General features: G+C 36.8%; 1 protein-coding gene across 5 annotated transcripts in view; it reads left to right on the top strand.

Annotated features, from left to right (window-relative positions):
* Window positions 1–19,736, top strand: part of LOC105130691 (glycine-rich cell wall structural protein 2-like) — a 29,180-nt gene extending 9,444 nt beyond the window's left edge. Inside the window, exons 2-3 of one of the 5 annotated variants that reach the window (XM_011033309.1) lie at window positions 18,848–19,169; window positions 19,329–19,736. In XM_011033309.1, the coding sequence (XP_011031611.1) occupies window positions 18,848–19,169; window positions 19,329–19,552 (546 nt within the window). In that variant the 3' untranslated portion in view covers window positions 19,553–19,736. Of the gene's footprint in view, window positions 1–10,694; window positions 11,265–18,690; window positions 19,176–19,328 lie in introns of those variants that run through there. The other 4 variants (XM_011033306.1, XM_011033305.1, XM_011033307.1 and 1 more) reach the window with 4 other exon arrangements.
* Window positions 19,737–20,935: the final 1,199 nt, after the last annotated feature.

Here is a 20,935-nt window from a genome sequence, read left to right as displayed (position 1 = left end):
ATATAATAATTATCCTCTATTTTTAGTGTCAACCAATTGGCTAATTTAACCAATTATTATGAATTGATTAACTGATTTGTCATAAATGTAATTGATATCATAGTTGTGAACCACAATATCAATTAAAATTTTATTATTATTATTAATTATGATATTTAATTAATATCATGATTTTAAAATATATTATTTGAACCATGGTATCAATTAAAATTTTATTATTATTATTAATCATGATTTTAAAATATATTATTTAATTAAATATCATAGTTAAAAATCATAATATTTAAAAATATATTATTTCTTCAATTTTTTTTTCGCTGCTATATTAATTTGCATCTTTTTTTTAATGCTAATTGCCTGTACGAATTCCTAGTGCCTGTTTCAATTGTTGTGGATGACCTGCACACAATTCCATCCTAGTTATAAGTTATGCCCAGAATCTATTATGGCTGATCCAGCCATGGCTCAGCCTGGCCTCAAGTGTTCAGCTGGCTGAACACTTGTTCTAGCAAGCCCATAGACGACCAGCAGTCCAGTCCGTCATGTTTTCATGTTGGATTTTGTTCAGGGACAGTATTTTTCTTTTAATTAATGTTACTAACTCGCAAATAAAAATCTTCAGGATTCAAAGGCAAATAAAATACTGGTTCTTAACGCTTCTTGATGAGCATCATCGTAACAATAACAAGCCACACCTGATGAAGCTGTGCACTGCAAAAATCTAAGTGCTCATCGGTTTTTTTAAAATATAGTAATGATTGTTTTTTTAAAGTAATTTTTATATAAAATATATCCAATTTTCTTAAAAATACTTTTAAAACTCAAGAAAATAAACAATGCTTAAAAAAATATTGGCTCGCACACACTTATAGTCAGCAATTGACAATAGCCCGTTTGGTCTTTGGTCAAGGATAGGACGGCTAAGTACAAGAAAGTAAGGTGCCAGTTGTCAGTGTGAGCGTACGTCTAAAGAAAGAAGACAGACCCCCACCTCTGGCATTCCTTAGTGGTATTTGCGGCCTCGGATTTTGACGGTAATCCTCACGAGTGAAATAGGGGGTTGGGTAAGCTGACAATTGATGCTCTCCTCCCTCTTCAATCTAATGAGCTATTTCATATACGAAAAACTCTTGGGAAATTTGATGGCACATATCACATATGGTACCCTCGAGTGAATAGAAGAGGCACCGAGGCTCAAGGCTATTGGCGTTTGATAATCTCATGTGTTGTTCAAGAAAGATCGTGGGAAAAAGGGACATGCGGGCGTCTTGCAAGGCACAGCCATATATATATATATATATACCATAGATTAATTAGATACCCTATGATCAACAAATTACACCAATGTATTTACAAAATCTTATAAAAATGAACTTGAAATTAATGAAACTTGGTTAATATTTATCATTTATAATTATTTTTATATCCAAAGTAGGTTTGTTTCATATTCTAAAGAATAATTATTTAATGCAACATTAATTGTTTTATCAAAAACTTCAAGTCAGCTTACCAACTTCAAATTGACTCGCCCCGATCCATTCACAATGCCTTTAGATTAGGTCGGGTATCAAAAATACGAATGGAACTTATGCTAATCTGTAAAAATCCAACGTGCAAGAAGATTAGAAGGTTTGACGATCAACCATGCATGTATATGTAGGACTTTGCATTCAAATACCAGTGGCAGAAAGACGAATACACTCTACACTGACGCTTAAATATTACCGAAACAACTGTCTGCATAAATCGCTACTGGTAGTTTATACACCTATGCTCAGGGAGGCAGGAAAAACAAATCACCAAACATGTGCTAGCGTAGAAAATTCCACACACGCCGTCGACAAAGTGGACTAATTCAATTATGAAACAAATTAAGTGGGAGAGGCATGCCATTGGTCCCATATTAATTACAAGACAAATCAAGTTAAAATGTGGAGGTAAGGCCTTTATATTCCATGCAGAACTTGCCTGACGACAGAGACGGACAGTCCACCGTAATCGATAAAACCACCACCGTCGAGCTTCTACCAGGCCACCACTATAGTAAAAACCCGCAAAACATGTTCCTTTCTATACATCATCATGTAGACTAGTCACTAGTAGTGATAGAAGGTAGTAGAGATTTAAGAACTCAATTTTTAAAACCCTGTCTTTTCATTTTACATTGCCTATATATAGGGTTACCACCTTCAGCATTTTCAGTCAACCACGCTTTGGTTTCTTATATAGCAAGTGATACAAACAGAATTACAGGAGCACGCAATATCTCCTTCACTAGCAAGCTTGGAAATGGCAAGTTCAAGAGTGATAGGTGCTGCATTCTTGATCTTGCTTATTCTAGACCTCACTTTTGCTGCCAGGTTACCAAAGGCAATGACTAAAGGAGGTGGTGGGGGTGGAGGCGGTGGCGGTGGTTCAACATCGGGGCTTGGTTCGGGTTCTGGTTCAGGATATGGATCAGGGGGTGGTGAGGGATATGGTGGTGGGAGTGGAGGAAGCGGAGGAGGAGGAGGATCAAGCTCTGGTTCTGGCTATGGTAGCGGGTCAGGTTATGGAGAGGGCTACGGGTCAGGGGGGGGCGGGAATGGGTTGCCATGGACAAGAAATTAATTTTATTTTTTAATATATGTATAAAAGTATCATTATATCCGTCAATTGTATGTTGAATAGAATTGCAGCAGCTTCACCAATGCATATTGGTCAGCTGCGACCTGCATGCATAAAAGTTGAAGCACCATCATTGTTCTTAGATTTTCCCATTACATGAATGAAAGAATACCATTTATTCTCAGATTTTATATTTATCCATCTCCCACCCTAATAATTTGAATAAATGCGTTCTTTGATTTATTAAAAATAAAGGCTTTCCTTGAAGTGAAAAATTCCTCCCAAAATGCTAACGAGTGAGTGCCCTACTTTTAGTTTTAAAACCTGTTCAGCGATAAGTTATTTAGGATCTAGCTGACCGGGAGTTAAGTTTAAAAATATATAAATAAAAATTTAAATGGGCCGATTAAAAACTTAAATTTACTCAGTTGAAATTGAAATTAAAAAACAGACTCACACGTAAATAAACCTTAAAACAGCACAAAGACATGAAAATTGAAAGTCACCTTGTTTTTTATTTTTCCAGGAATTGACCTGCTCCCATCATGTTCAAATCTTCATGTTTGAAATTTTTTTAAAAACAAAAGATTACAAAACAAGGTTGCCCTTTTAAGAAAGAGGAAATAAAAAAAAAATGGAAGATTCTTTATTAGCATATATATACTAGCTAGAGAGGATAATAAACTTTGTAAATGAAAATTAAGACAATAATAGATTTCCTCTGGTAGATTCTCTACATCCTGCACAACAATGAAATTAAGATGGTTAGCAGCAGGATCTATCACTACTTTGATTTAATTGTTGCTAGATTTATTGCTGGATAGAGGAGAGGAGAGGGGAGGAGAGTAGAGAAAATCCTAAATTTTTTATTGCTGGATAGAGGAGAGGAGAGTAGAGAAAATCCTAAATTTTTTATTTATGCAGGCTAAATATAAAAATAATTTTTTAAAATTTTAAAATTATTTATATAATTTGAGTCAGGTTCGAGTATGATGGGGCAATGATCATACCTAATCTAACCTTAATCTTTAACTTCAGGTATTACCTGAACTTAAAAGAGCATAAAATATTTTTTATTTGTTCGAGTAAATTTGTATCAGCCTAGATCTCAAGTCTTATAGATTTTGAATTTAAAAATTAATTTTAGTTTTAAAGATTTGTTTGAGTTTTTATTAATTTCAATATTTTTTTAAATTTTATCATTTAATATTTATTTAACTAGGTATTGAATATGTTATTTTTTTTTATTTTTTATTAAAATATTCACTAATTTTTTAAATGATTTAGGTTATCTCTCCCTATTATTTTTAATTATTTAATAATTTCATAATTAAGTTCTATAATTTTATCTAATTTACTTTATAAATTATATTATTTTCTTCAATTTTTTCTTCAGTATTTTTTAAGTCAAACAGTGAGTACTGTAACCGACAGCGACTGCCAACGGGAATGCACACGGATAACCTGCTAGCTCGAAGTGCATATTTATTGCACGCCACCCCCTTCTACTCGCCACCCCATGCTCATTGTCAAATGTCAATTGTCAATCGTTGATTAATCGACCCACTGGTCATAATCTAATTGCGGAAACCAATTGGTCGTGTGCATTTCCTTCTTGAACTGCTCTGTTTCCATACAAATCTGTTTAAGGCTACTAAAATAATCCAGTGACTAAATTAATAAAAATATTAATTTAATACAAAAAAAAAGAAGGCAGATTAAGGAAATAAGAGAAACGATATGTAACTTAATTGCATTCAAGTTGAAGAGCAAAATCAAGTATGCTTGTGGATCTACTCAGTGAAAATATAGATAAATTTATTAGTTTAATGTCTGCGATGTTTTTTTTAATGGTTCAATCTAGTAGAACGTTTATATGTAACAGCTCATGGGTTTTGTTGACCTTGCCCTACCAGCTCATGTTTGTGGTGTTCATGAGTTTCTGAATGGTTTAAAATAAGTCTTGTGGATTTAGTATATACAATTGAGTCATTTTCTTTTATTGATTGGTTTTTGTACTTTCAAGATTGATATCTTTTTATTTATTCTGATTATATATTATGATATTTTTTATCTGTTTATTTATATAGATGGCATTCTACTCACCGATAATAATTCTACTTTGATTCAACTACTTTGTATTCTGCTAAGTTCAAAATTTAAACTTCGAGACCTATAACATGCTTTTTATTGTTTGAGGATTTAGGTCACTCTCAATAATATAGGTCACATGCTTAATCAATGCAAATATACTCTTGATAGCTAATATATTATCTTGCAAACTTGCTGATATATTAGCTTTTGCTTCAAAGATTAGCTTAGAAACTAGTGATTTATACTTGGATTTCACTCCTTATCAATAAATTATTGGTGCTCTTCAATATCTTATATTTACTAGATGAAATATTTGTTATGCTACCAATAAAATCTGTCAATTGATATATACTCCTACTGTGAGCCATTTAGCTGCTGTCAAATATATTCTACGACACTTTAAAGGTATGTTTTTATTTTATCTTTACCTTATTTGAGGCTTCTCTTTATCGTTGTATGATTTTACTAATGATAGTTGCGTGGGGAAATATTGATGATTGAAGTTCTATCAATGGTTATATTGCTTTTCTTTGCATCACTCTCATTTTATGAAAATATGGTAAGTAACTTTTTATTTTATTGCTCACTCCTCCATTAAAAAAATGTAAGGTATTAGCAAGTACATATATAGAAATCAATAGGAAATTTGTACCCTAAAATCATTCATATCAAGAATTCCTAATGCTTGTTTCAATGGTTGTTGGTGACCAACAACATTCTGCAAGGAGCGATGCATGGATGGTGTGCTTTCATACACCGGAACATGCACCAAGGTTTTAAAAAGATACAAGTCAGACATTAGAACACGGTTTTTAATGACAGATCTATTTGTATTCAATGATGGAAAGTGTCGATGACATTATGGGAAAACAAATTTAATTCCAAGTGTACGTAGCAGAAATAAGAAACATTGACTGAACAGCCCAGTTATTTTGTTGTGCAAGCTAGCTTAGCCCGTTGTTAACATATATATATACACGCATGCTGAGTAGACAGATCTCTGTGTACATAAATATTCACTACCGTTAGCGGATAAACTTATGCTTAGGGAGACAACCGATAGCATAAATCAACGCGGGAAAGCTACCAGTACATGGGAAATTAATACTTGTATTCAAAAGTGGAGTTCAAATATGAACAGAATCATAAAGAGCACGGGGGAAATGCATGCTACTAGTCCCATTGCCCGAGTCAAATACTTCCAAGTCAGAAAAGAAAAGGTGGGGATAAAGCTTATATTCTATTGCATGTAGACAGAAACTGGCAGTTCTCCACGCTACCGCCACCCCACCACCAACACCCTCCCGTAAAAGTCAAGATTAACAGATGAGAGGCACTAGAAATTCAACTAACTGTTCAAAAACCATGTCTCGTCACCCTTACAATTAATGCCAAACTCTTAAAAACCCATGCCTTGTTACCTTCACAATGCCTATATATAGGTTACCACTTCAAGCATTTCCAGTCAAGCATACTTGTTTCTCATACAGTGATCAGTGACAAGGATAAACATACACGTTGAGCCGTACGTGAGAGAATAATCTGGAAATGGCGAGTCCAACATTGTTAGGGACTGCTTTCCTGGTCTTGCTTATTGCAGACCTCACCCTCGCTGCTAGGACACTACAGGCAATCAGTGGAGGTGGAGGTGGAGGGCAGGGAGGAGGTGGCGGCGGTGGTTCTGGATCAGGACTTGGATCAGGTTATGGTTCTGGGTCAGGATACGGGAGAGGTGAAGGATATGGTGCTGGTGGTCGTGGTCGTGGAGTAGGCGGAGGCGGCGGTGGAGGCGGTGGAGGTGGTGGTGGCGGTGGTGGGGGATCCGGCAGTGGGTCGGGAAGTGGAAGTGGAAGTGGGTCGGGAAGTGGAAGTGGAAGTGGGAATGGAGGTGGAGGAGGAGGAGGAGGTGGCGGTGGCGGTGGCGGTGGAGGAGGAGGATCTGGCTCTGGCTATGGCTCTGGCTCTGGCAGCGGGTCAGGTTATGGCTCTGGTTATGGAGGAGGGAAAGGAAAATGATTGCCTTGAACACAAAATTAGTTACATTTTCTTTTATATAACACCATTCACAGTCATTTGTATTCCGAAATAAAATTGCAGGAGCTCAGACATGCAAGAACATAGCATGTTGGCGAGTGATTGCAACTGTGCATGCGTGTATCGCTATCAATAAAGTCACCTTTTCAAATGCTATAAATAAAAGAAAACATTTTAATTACTCTCTATATTTTACAGACAATCTCTCTGCAAACAATGTTACGTTTCCATAAGAACGAGACTTCATCACAGAAAAGGACTTCAAATAGAATTAAAAGAAATGAGCTTGAACTCTCAAAAATTGAAAATCTCCTCCCCGAAACTCAAGAATGGCGCAGTGTTGAATTTGATCGTGTCACAAGTGAAAATAGCCAACCTCAATGCATGACTGCCAAGAAGAATTCCTTAGTAAAAGTCTGACCTGGTTTCCAATCATCTTCGGTGTTAAAAATCAATTATCTCTCTCTACCGAAATGTCACGCAGAGTTTATGATCCCTCACCGAAGGCGGCCAAAAGGCTATTGGAAGCTGCAGAGTGAGTTTTACAACCAATGAACCACCAGTAGCTAGTTCCGCTCAACAAATATTCTGAAAAGCTAGTTAATTAGACAAGTCGTATTGGTATTTCATAAAATGGTCATTCTTAGAATAAGAAATGTCTAACAAATAACACGGAATCAGAAAAGCCTAACAAGTGATACAGAATCAATCATGCTCAAGCTCATTTATAAGAAAGAGATTATAAAATTTGAAATGTCAAGATGCTGGTGAAATTGAGGGTTAACTAGACAGGATTAAGGAGGAAATATTTCGGCAAATTTCCATTTTAACAATGGCAAAGTATCCTTCGAAAGTATAGCTCGGACGTGAAACATGTATTGATTTAAAAGTCAATAACTGTATCAAGAAGATAGACATGGCTACATCTAATATTATAGAAAGCCAGCATAGACTAATCCAGCTGTTGTTTCCAGAAACAGAAGTTCTACGGTGTGAAAGATTTCCTATAGAAAGCTTTCTGTAATGAAGAATTTCCCTTCCTTCTTTCTCCTTCAATCACAGTTTTTGCTTACCAAATTCGAGAAACACCAAATTAATTAGGTAATTGCAAGGTCCACGGAGAAATTGGCAGCAAAAATAGTTAGGAATGGTCAAAGGCTAATCTGTCTCCCTCTCAGAAGCATGGGATGTATACCTTCCGCATTATCATATCTGATATTTTTATCCTGGCTCCACTATTCTGCCAAAACAGAATGCTATACATTAAAAAAATAAAAATGATAACAATAATACAGAATAACATGGATCATTTGTTGGGTAAAAACCTGGCTAATCTCCATTATATTTCTCCCGCCACGATCAACAACCAATCCAATAAATTCGTCAGCAACACCAGTCGTCACAGAGTTAGGACGATCGTTTTGGAAAATATCAGAAGGCCTTCTATCAATCACAATCAACATACTCTTTAATTATACTTTATACCATACAAATGTTTACAGAACATCACCAAAACATAAAGAGATATTGATGATAGAATTCGTAACGAGGAGCTGGATGCATATATCAAGTCCTCAGCAACAATTCGATGATTCAACTTGGAGAATAATAATGATTAATTAACCAAGAAGGTTAATAAATTCGCACTTATTGTAAATGCAAAAAAAAAAAAAAAGTTAAGGTCAATTAGCACACAAAATTAATTAGGCCATCAAACACCTATTTAATAATAATCGATCAATGTAAGACCGTCAGGAGACCTGTTGCCTATATTTCCAGTGTCTGCGAAAGAGTCTCCGAAGACAAAAAGCTTTGGCCTTTTATTGTCTTCATATCCTGCAATTCATAGGTTTAATGTTCGTTTAAATTAATTGAGGACTAGCAGAGCAGAAAATTAATGTTGAAATAAGAAAAAATAACTTCGAATAAATTGTACAGATAGAAAGGAGGGAAACTAGCAGCAAAAGAGCAAAAAATTTCCTTTGAACTAGAGAATTTTGTAGATGGGGTCAAGTTTTCGGAGAAAGACATGTTCGGTTTTTACAGCTATGGTTTTATTTATGGTTATAAAGCTCATTGACAGAAATTCCTACAATTTTTTATGCGTGGTTTTTAATTTGCTAGTTTTGGTGAGTTACATAATAACACCCATTGTTCCAACAGCTGACAGATACTCTGGAGGAACGCCTTCCATCCGAACTCGTGCTGCTTTCTTGCGTACGATTTTACAGGGACAGCTCCTCCAAGATAAGGTCACTGTTCTACTCGATATGACGAGTTTATGTATTTTCAAACCAATTTTAAACTGCCAACACAGTTTTGTGATTTTGTCTATTTTGCCTTTTCTTATATCGTTAGTTTGGATCACCATTCTTTAAAAAAAACAAAGAAACGAAGGTTGTGTTAGCATAGGACGCAGTGAAGGTATCTGAAGATGAAGTAAAAATGCTTTTGAAACCTGCGACCATCATCTTTTATTGTCAAATTGCGAGTCAGCTTCCTCTTGTTCATCTCATAGTTTCCCACAATAGAGGAAAATATACTACAAAACAAAAGACCCTCCATTGCAAAGATTACTGGAGGGATATAAGATGGCGAGTTCAGATTCTCAATAAGAACGTCGGATGTAGGAGAAAACGGATGCAAGTTGGATGAGATTTTACAGAATTTTGAGTGCTTCCGGAGAGCCTTCAACATCATCAATCTGCAAGCAAAAGGCATGCAGTCAACGTAAACTGCATATTTACAGGGAACTATTTACTAATTTTGATAGCATAGATGGTGCTGTCATCAACGAGCGCACCAAATTAACTTAAAAACTATTGGCTTGTTGAAGAAAAATTATGGAAGAAAAAAGGGGATATGTGTCATGGCACAACCACTCTAGGGATTAATTGAACTAGTATAGAAAGTTCGGAATAGAATATCCCCAATAACAGAAAATAATAATAATAATAATAATAATAATAAATTAAATGCACTTGCGCGCTCTCAAGTAGACTTAATAAAGCATGCCGTCAAAGGAAGTGATAATCCGTGCATGCATGGAACTGAATTCAATTTGTGCAAGAATAGAAGACTGTTCAGTACTATGTCAACCACGCAGATGGCGTCACCCTCCGCTAGCAGCGATGCAACGACGGTGTGCTTCCATACACCAGAATTAACAGGCACCAAGATTTTACTTTAATGTACGTAAGTCAGATATTCGAACAAGGTTTTTGAGGACAGATCTATTTAGATTCAATGATGGAAAGTGTTGGGAAAATAAATTTAATTCAAGTGTAACAGAAATAATTAAGAAATATTGACTCATCAACAAACCAGTTTGTCGTGCAAGCTTATATAGCCCATTGTTAGCATACAAGCGGAGTAGACAGATATCTGTGTGCATGAATCAGTACCGTTAGCGGACAAACTTGCGCTCAAGGAGACAATCGTTAGCATAAATCAAGGCAGGACAGCTACCAGTACATGGGAAATTAGTACGTGAATTCAAAAGTGGAGTGGGAAGTGCATGCTCCTGCTCTGTTTTCCCAAGTCAAATATTACGAGACACTTCTTCTAAGTCAAAAAAGATAGAGCTTGTATTCTATTGCATATAGACAGAAACAGACAGTCCTCCACAGGACGGCCACCCCACCACCAACACCCCTCCTTTAGTACTCAAGATCATTTACTAACAAATGAGACCTGGCACTAGAAATATTTTAAGAAATTTTCAAAAACCATGTCCCGTCACCTTTACAATTAATTCAAAAATCTTGCCTTGTTATCGTTACAATGCCTATATATAGGGTTACCACTTCAAGCATTTCCAGCCAACAAAGCATACTTGTTCCTCTTACAGTGAGTGACACGCATAAACACATACATTGAGCCGTGCTCGAGAGAATAATCTGGAAATGGCAAGTCCAAGACTGTTAGGGACTGCTTTCCTGGTCTTGCTTATTGTAGACATTGCCTTTGCTGCTAGGACACTACAGGCAATCAGTGGAGGTGGAGGTGGAGGTGGAGGGAAGGGCGGAGGTGGTGGTGGTGGTTCTGGATCAGGACACGGGTCAGGTTATGGTTCAGGGTCTGGGTACGGGGCTGGTAAAGGACATGGTGCTGGTGGTCGAGGAGGTGGTGGAGGAGGAGGCGGTGGCGGTGGTGGAGGTGGCGGTAGTGGAAGGGGGTCAGGTTCTGGCTATGGGTCCGGTAGCGGCTCAGGCTATGGTTCTGGTAGTGGGATAGGTGCTGGTGGAGGTGGAGGTGGTGGCGGAGGTGGTGGCGGTGGAGGTCACGGCAGTGGATCCGGAAGCGGGTCGGGCTATGGAAGTGGGTCGGGCTATGGAAGTGGAAGTGGCCGTGGCAGGGGCGGGCATGCAAGTGGTGGAGGAGGAGGAGGTGGAGGTGGAGGCGGAGGGGGAGGCGGAGGTGGTGGAGGTCATGGCAGTGGATCCGGAAGTGGGTCGGGAAGTGGAAGTGGAAGTGGAAGTGGGAATGGAGGTGGAGGAGGAGGAGGTGGTGGTGGTGGCGGTGGAGGAGGAGAAGTGGAAGCGGTGGTGGCAAGGGTGGGCATGGAAGTGGAGGAGGAGGAGGAGAAGGAGGTGGTGGGGGTGGAGGAGGAGGATCTGGCTCTGGCTCTGGCTCTGGCTCTGGCTATGGTAGCGGGTCAGGTTATGGCTCTGGATATGGAGGAGGGAAAGGTAAAAGATTGCCGTGAACACAAAATTAGTTACCTTTTCTTTTATATAACACCATTCACAGTCATTTGTATTCCGAAATAAAATTGCAGGAGCTCACTCATGCATGAACATAGCATGTTGGCGAGTGATTGCAACTGTGCATGCGTGTATCGCTATCAATAAAGTCACCTTTGCAAATGCTATAAATAAAAGAAAATATTTTAATTACCCTGTATATTTTATAGATAATTTCTCTGCAAACCCTAATCAAAAGTGAATGTTTCGTTTCCATAAGAACGGGATTTCATCACAAAAAAGGACTTCAAATAAAATTAAAAGAAATGAGCTTGAACTTTCGAGAATTGAAAATTTCCTCCCCGGCCGGTCCCAAGAATGGCCGTGTTCAATTCGCATGCAGTGAAAAAGCAACGTCCCAAGTGAAAATAGTGAACCTCAATACATACTGCCAAGAAGAATTCCTAAGTACATTTCTGACCTCGTTAATGATCCATCACCGAGGCGGTCAAAAGGCCATTGGAAGCTGCAAAGCCAGTTTTACAACCAATGAACCGCCGTCCGCTCAGCAAATATTCTGAAATGCTACTTAGACAAGTCCTCTTGGAGTTTCATAAAATGGCCATTCTCAGAATGAGAAACGTCTGACAAATAATACAGTATCAGAAAAGCCTACCAAGTGATAAAGAATCAATCGCATCCTGTCTCAGCATTCGATGCTTATGTTCTTCAGACAAGCTATATATAATTTCCTCCACTGCTGAGTTTATTGCTAAATTTTTTAGATCTCAGCGTTCAAGCCCATTTATAAGAAAGAGATCACAAAATCTGAAATGACAAGATGCTGGTGCAGTTTGGGGTTAGCTAGACACGATTGGGAAGGAAATATTTTGGCAAATTCCATTTTAACAATGGCAAAGTATCCTTTGAAAGGACAGCTCGAACGTAAAACTTTTATTGATTTAAAAGTCACTGACCGTATCAAGAAGATATGCATGGCTACATCTAATATTATGACTAGTCTACACAGACTAATCCAACAACTGTTTCCAGAAACAGAAGTTGTGGCGTGTGAAGAGTTTCCTGTAGAAACCTCTCTATAACGAAGAATTTTCCTTCCTTCCTTCCTTCTTCTTCCATCACAGTTTTTCCATACCAAATTCCAGAAACACCAGCTCGATTAGGCAAATTCGAAGCTTATATCCACTACCCACCCAGACTTCACACTCTATTGAAGCCAGCTCCCTGTTGTTCATCTCGTAGTTTCCCACGATAGAGGAAAATTTACGGAAAAACCCAAATAGAAGATTACTGGAGGGACAACTTCTGATTCTCGATAAGAATGTCAGATATAGAAGAAAACGGAAGCAAGCTGGATGAAATTTTACAGATTTTTTAGTGCTTCTGGAGAGCCTTTAACATCGCCAACATGCAAGCAAAACGCACGCAGCCAACATAAACTGCATATTCACAAGGACCTATTGTCATCGGAAAGAAAAACAAAGCAAAATATAGGTCTTAGAAATGCATCCCAAGAATCGGTTCTCTTCCAATAAAATATATGATATATTAAATCAAAATAAAGAAGAACTAATTGTTTATTATATGATATCCAACGAAATTTATGGTGCGCTGGGAGAGAATAATTCAATTGGAGGTGGAGGTGGAGGATCTGGATCAGGCTATGGAAGTGGGTCAGGGTATGGAAGTGGCGGTGTTGGTAGAGGAGGAGGAGCTAGGAGGAGGTGGTGGTGGTGGAGGAGGAGGAGGAGGATCTAGCTCTGGTTCTGGCTATGGTAGCGGGTCAATAATATATATATAAGTATCATTCTATCCGTCGATAGCATGATGAATAAAATTGCAGCAGCATCACCAATGCATATTGGTCAGGTGCCACCTGCCTGCATACAAGTTGAAGCACCATCATTTTTATTAGATTTTCACATTACATGAATAAAAGGCATTTACTCTCAAATTTTATATTTTATCCGTCTCCAACCCTAATTTGAATAAATACCTTCAATGATTTATTAAAAATAAAGACTTTTCATGAAGTGAAAAATTCCTCCCAAAATACTAATGAGTGTGAGGTTATAATTTAAATGCTACCGAGTGAGTGTCAAGTTAATTTAAGATTTAATTGATTAGAACTGAGTTTTTAAAAAAAAACCTAAATGATTTGATTGAAAATAAATAGGTTGAAATTAAAATTAAAAAACAAATTCACAGGTAAAAAAACCTCAAAACAGCATAAATACATGAAACTGAAAGTGACCTAGTACGGTTTTTCATTTTTCCAGGAATTGAAGAGCCCCAATCAAGTTCAAATCTTCACGTTTGATCAAAATGAAAAGGATTATACAAAACAAGGTTGTCCCTTTTAAGAAAGAGGAAATAAATAAATAAATAAAAACGAAAGGTGCTTTATTAGCATATATACTAGCTAGAGAGGATAATAAACTTTGTAAAAGAAAATTAAGACAATAATATATAAATTCGCTTTGTTAAAGTCTCTACATCCTGCACATCAATGAAATCAAGATTGTTAGGAGCAGGATCTGTCACTACTTTGATTTAATTGTTGCTAGACCTATTACTGAAGAAAAGAGCAAGAGGTGATAAGCTAGTTCGAATTGTTATAGAAATGAACAAGAAGCGAACAAAATTAAAGAAAAATGTTGTAATATAGAGAAAAAAAATGTTTCTGTGTATTATTCACTGCTTACATTCCCAGCACTATTACATTCATTTTATATGAACTAAATGTGAGAAGCTTGGTTATGTAATCTAATCAATATTAATAAACTTTGTCAATTGTCTAAACATATTAACAAACTTGTTAACCATTATATTCTTTATTCTCTTGACAAATGGCAGTAGCAGAGCCCTTGATATTTTGACATCCCCCCTCAATCGCAGACTTGAAGGAACCAAGCATAAGATTGGAATAGTGATGCTGAAATAAAGGAGTGGAAAGACCTTTAGTTACAATAAGACCTTTAGTTACAATATCATCATCTTCAAAATAAATCTCTACTGTAGAAAGATGGTCTCGAACATTTTTTATATTCACCTTCAAGTTCAAAACCTGCATCAAACCTATTTGGCTACTTTCTTGATTTATCAACAAATCCTAAAATACAATGACTCTCAAGTAGCATTTGCATCCGAAAATTCTATATGAGATAATTTATGTCATCTAGTTTAACTACTATAACAGTTGAAACCGTAAAAAATAAACTGGTAATATGAGATGAATAATTTGAAATTGAGAAGTAGTCACTATTTTTTGAGTTCAAGAGACAAAGTGGAAGAGAATCACATATTTGAGAAGAGAGTTGAAGAAGAATTTTTTTAATTTGACAATATATCAAACAGATGATAGACAAATTGATTATTATGAAAGAATTGGTTTAATAAGACGATAATAATACTAGAAATATAAATTAGCAAGATATTAGAAGCTTTGAAGTTGAGAAGTAGTTACCATTTTTTGGAGTTCAAGAGACAGAGAGGAAAAGAATAGCAAATTTGAGAAGAGAGTTGAAGAAGAATTTTTTTAATTTGACAATATATCATACAGATGATAGGCAAATTGATTATTATAAAAGAATTGGTTTAATAAGACGATAATAATACCAAAAATAGAGATTGGTAAGATATTAGAAGTAAAGAAATCACAAGATCACAAGATATTAACAATCCTAAGCTCTGATACCATGATAAGCTAGTAAGAATTATTACAGAAATAAATAAGAAGCGAAAAAAATAGAAATAGATACTGCAATGCAGAGGAAGAAGAAAATATTTATGTGTATTATTCATTACTTACATTCCTAACATCGTTACATTTATTTTATATGAACTAAATGTAACCATATTAATAAAATTATCAGCCATTATATTCTTTATATTCTTTATTCTCTTGACATGTGGTAACAGCATAGGGTAAGGATGAAAGGAGGCTAGGGAGACTAATGATGAAAGTTTTAAAAAACTTGAACTTTTTATTTATATAAACTTTGTATAAAAGTAATTTTACCAAGTTATTTATATAATTCAAGTGGAGTTCTGGCAAGGTAGGATAATAATCATGAACTATTTAATCTTAATTTTTTCATTTTAATTATTACTCAAACTTAAATGATTAAAAATATTTTTTATGCATTTGAATTAATTTGAATTAAATTGAGTTTAAATTTAGGATTTTATAAGTTATCGATTTAAAAAATACACTTTAATTTAATAGATTCATTTGAGTTTTTTTAACTTATATTTTTTTAAATTTTATTATTTAATATTTATTTAATTCAGTAATTTTTTCTGTTTATTTTTTATTAAATTTTATTCTTCAATTGAACTCCGTTACTTTTTTTATTAAATTTTTTACTAATTTTTTAAAATAATTTGAGGTATTTTATCATTTAAATTTTAATTATTAGATAATTAAGTTATATATTTTTATAAAATTTACTTTTTAGATTATATTTATTTTCTTCAATTTTATTCGGGCAAAATTTTTTTCAAGTCCGACGGTGAGTATTATAACCAGCAACAACTGCCAACGGCAATGCGTGAATAACCCGCCAGCTGCTAATTAATGCATATTTATTGCACGCCACCCCTTTTTACTCTCCACCCCATGTTAATTGTCAATTGTCAATCGTCAATCCTTGATTAATCAACCCACTTGTCATAATCTAATTGTGGAAATCAATTAGTCGTGTCCATTTCCTTCTTAAACTCCTCTGTTTCCATACAAATCTGTTTATGGCTACTAAAACAATCCAGCAGTGACTAAATTAATTAAAAGATTAATTTAATGCAAATAAAAACAAGGCAGAATAAGTATATCAGAGAAATGACACCTAACTTAAGTGGATTGAAGTTGAAGAGGAAATCTGGGCGTTTGTAGATCAGATCGAGGATGTTTGTGGATTTGACTGGAGGAAACGCAGGATAACGACGACGACGACGGATTAGACGGTATTGATTCTTTAAAAAGACAAATCAAAGACTATAGCTAGCTGTATTCTTTTTTATAGCGAAAAGACAAGGTAAAAGAGTAAAGGAGATTAAAAATTTAATTATCCCTGTGAAAAAATAATTCATCAAACAATTTTTTATTTCAGTTAAATTCTTGATATTTCAAATGTCTTAATTGAGTTTTTGGTCTTGACTCTTCACAAAGTTCTTCGTTAAATTCCCTATAAAAGGAGGATTTTTTTCTACACATATATGTATTATTTGGACGAATTCGTTAGCAGGTATACACATAGAAATCAATTCGGAATCTCTAAAAACAATACCCTAAAATCATTCATATCAAGAATCCCTAATACTTGTTTCAATTGTTGTGGGTGACCTACACACAATACATCATGTGGTAATGGCTTCTTCTTTTTTTTCCAATTCAAAAATTAAAAAAAAATTATGTAATTAGTTAAATAACTCTTGCTTTTTATATTGAGCTCCACGTGTAATTACAGTTTAAATCTTAATTTTTTAAAGGTTAGAATAGTTATTTTATATGTAAAAAATAATCTCAAAACGATTTTAACTAAAAATATTTAAAAAAATATTTTTTTTGTTATCTTCACTCTCGAAACTCTAGCACACCAATTCTATCTCCCTGGTAGAGTGTTAATGAAGCATTCTCTAACATCCAATCTGCTATTGGAGAGGAACCTTCGAGAGCACCTACAGCCAGCCATTGTTGACAAATGTCGCCATAATAAACAACGAATTATACAGTACCTAATCCATTTGTGCATTTCAAATGCACAAGTGCTTGGAAGTTGCGGTTCATTCACGGTACTTGCTTGATAGTCAGAAATTGACGATAGCTCATTTCCATTTTGATAAAGGAAATGATCATGGCTAGGTAGCATGCTATGCAAATGGGCGATTCTCGACTGCGAGTTGGTACTGGGTGCTTGTGGCCGGTGATTTTCCGGGTATTCTGGAGAGTAGAGTATGGGATTGAGAAGTACAATGGGAGCTAGATACATGTGATTTGACAACAATTTATTCACATTAATTCATGGATTATTTTATAGAAAAACATGAGAAGAATGCCTACTAATTTTGATGGCGTAGATAGTGTTTGTGGCCTGTGATTTTCCGGGTACGCTGGAGAGTGAGTATGGAATTGAGAAGTTTATTGGGAGCTTAGATATATTACAACAATTTATTCACATTAATTTATTCACTAATTTTGATAGCATAGATGGTGCCCTCATCAACGAGCGCACCAAAGTTAAAAACTATTGGCTTGTTGAAGAAAAATTGTGGAAGAAAAAAGAGAGGATATGTGTCATGGCACAACCACTCTAGCGATTGATTAATTAATTGAAGTAGTATAGATAGTTGATTAATTAATTGAAGTAGTATAGATAGTTCGGAATAGAAGATCCCCAATAACAGAAAATAATAATAATAAATTATATGTACTTGCACTCTCACGTAGACTTAATAAAGCATGCCGTCAAAGGAAGTGATAATCCGTGCATGCATGGAACTGAATTCAATTTGTGCAAGAATAGAAGACTGTTCAGTACTATGTCAACCACGCAGATCGCGTCACCCTCCGCTAGCAGCGATGCAACGACGGTGTGCTTCCATGCACCAGAATTAACAGGCACCAAGATTTTAGTTTAAAGGACATAAGTCAGACATTCGAACACGGTTTTTGAGGACAGATATCTGTAGATTCAATGATGGAAAATGTTGGGAAAATAAATTTAATTCAAGCGTAACAGAAATAATTAAGAAATATTGACTGATCAACAACCCAGTTTGTCGTGCAAGCTTACATAGCCCATTGTTAGCATACACGCGGAGTAGACAGATATCTGTGTGCATGAATCAGTACCGTTAGCGGACAAACTTGTGCTCAAGGAGACAATCGGTAGCATAAATCAAGGCAGGACAGCTACCAGTACATGGGAAATTAATACGTGAATTCAAAAGTGGAGTGGGAAGTGCATGCTCCTGCTCCGTTTGCCCAAGTCAAATATTACGAGACACTTCTTCTAAGTCAAAAAAGATAGAGCTTGTATTCTATTGCATATAGACAGAAACAGACAGTCCACAGGACCGCCACCCCACCACCAACACCCCTCCATTAGTACTCAAGATCACTTACTAACAAATGAGACCTGGCACTGGAAATATTTTAAGAAACTTTTCAAAAACCATGTCTCGTCACCTTTACAATTAATTCAAAAATCTTGCCTTGTTATCGTTACAATGCCTATATATAGGGTTGCCACTTCAAGCGTTTCCAGCCAACAAAGCATACTTGTTCCTCTTACAGTGAGTGACACGCATAAACATATACATTGACCCGTGCTCGAGAGAATAATCTGGAAATGGCAAGTCCAAGACTGTTAGGGACTGCTTTCCTGGTCTTGCTTATTGTAGACATCGCCTACGCTGCCAGGACACTACAGGCAATCAGTGGAGGTGGAGGTGGAGGTGGAGGTGGAGGGAAGGGCGGAGGTGGTGGTGGTGGTTCTGGATCAGGACACGGGTCAGGTCATGGTTCTGGGTCTGGATACGGGGCTGGTAAAGGACATGGTGCTGGTGGTCGAGGAGGAGGTGGAGGAGGAGGCGGTGGCGGTGGTGGAGGCGGCGGTAGTGGAAAGGGGTCAGGTTCTGGCTATGGGTCCGGTAGCGGCTCAGGCTATGGTTCTGGTGGTGGGATAGGTGCTGGTGAAGGTGGCGGTGGTGGCGGAGGTGGTGGAGGTGGAGGTGGTGGCGGTGGAGGTCACGGAAGTGAATCCGGAAGTGGGTCGGGCTATGGAAGTGGGTCAGGCTATGGAAGTGGAAGTGGAAGTGGCCGTGGCAGGGGCGGGCATGCAAGTGGTGGAGGAGGAGGAGGTGGAGGCGGAGGCGGAGGGGGAGGCGGAGGTGGTGGAGGTCACGGCAGTGGATCCGGAAGCGGATCAGGAAGTGGAAGTGGAAGTGGAAGTGGAAGTGGCAGGAATGGAAGAGGTGGAGGAGGAGGAGGAGGAGGTGGGGGTGGCGGGGGTGGCGGTGGAGGAGGATCTGGCTCTGGCTCTGGCTCTGGTAGCGGGTCAGGTTATGGCTCTGGGTATGGAGGAGGGAAAGGCAAAAGCTTGCCGTGAACACGAAGGTTACCTTTTCTCTTATATAACACCATTCACAGTGGTATTCCAAAATAAAATTGCAGGAGCTCTCACACATGCATGAACATAGCATGTTGGCGAGTGATTGCAACTGTGCATGCGTGTATCGCTCTCAATAAAGTCACCTTGCAAATGCTATAAATAAAAGAACACATTTTAATTACCCTGTATATTTTATAGATAATTTCTCTGCAAACCCTAATCAAAAGTGAATGTTTCGTTTCCATAAGAACGGGATTTCATCTCAAAAAAGGACTTCAAGTAATATTAAAAGAAATGAGCTTGAACTTTCGAGAATTGAAAATTTCCTCCCCGGCCGGTCCCAAGAATGGCAGTGTTCAATTCGCATGCAGTGAAAAAGCCACGTCCCAAGTGAAAATAGTGAACCTCAATACATGACTGCCAAGAAGAATTCCCAAGTACATTTCTGACCTCGTTAACGATCCATCACCGAAGGCGGCCAAAAGGCCACTGGAAGCTGCAAAGCCAGTTTTACAACCAATGAACCACCAGTAGGTACGCTCAACAAATATTCTGAAATGCTACTTAGACAAGTCCTGTTGGAGTTTCATAAAATGATCATTCTCAGAATAAGAAAGGTCTGACAAATAATACAGGATCAGAAAAGCCTGCCAAGTGATATAGAATCAATCACATCCTGTGTCAGCATTCGATTCTTACGTTCTTCAGACAAGCTATATATAATTTCCTCCACTGCTGAGTTTATTGCTAAAAATTTTAGATTTCAGCGCTCAAGCCCATTTATAAGAAAGAGATTACAAGATTTGAAATGACAAGATGCTGGTGCAGTTTGGGGTTAGCTAGACACGATTGGGAAGGAAATATTTCGGCAAATTCCATTTTAACAATGGCAAAGTATCCTTTGAAAGGATAGCTCCAACGTAAAACTTGTATTGATTTAAAAGTCAGTGACCGTATCAAGAAGATATACATGGCTACATCTAAAATTATGACAAGTCAACACAGACTAATCCAACAACTGTTTCGAGAAACAGAAGTTGTGGCGTGTGAAGAGTTTCCTGTAGAAACCTCTCTATAACGAAGAATTTTCCTTCCTTCCTTCCTTCCTTCCTTATTAGCATATATAGGATCACTACTAAAAAACGAGGTTATTAGCATCAGATTTTAGCATATAATTTCAGCAACAGATTTGTAATGGATTACATATACATTATTTTTTTAATATTAGCAACAGAAAATTTGTTGCTAAAAGCAACATACGATATATTTTCTGTTACTAAATAAAATAATTATTTAAATTTTAATATAAAACTAAAACTTTTATCACCCCCCGGAAACCGTTTATTTATATGATTTTCTTTTATACCAAACTTCTTATTT

Source organism: Populus euphratica, unplaced genomic scaffold (assembly GCF_000495115.2).
Source record: "Populus euphratica unplaced genomic scaffold, PopEup_1.0 scaffold29.1, whole genome shotgun sequence".
NCBI classification, from domain to species: Eukaryota; Viridiplantae; Streptophyta; class Magnoliopsida; order Malpighiales; family Salicaceae; genus Populus; species Populus euphratica.
Note: the sequence above shows the minus strand (reverse complement) of the source record. Positions and strands in the feature narration are given on the sequence as shown.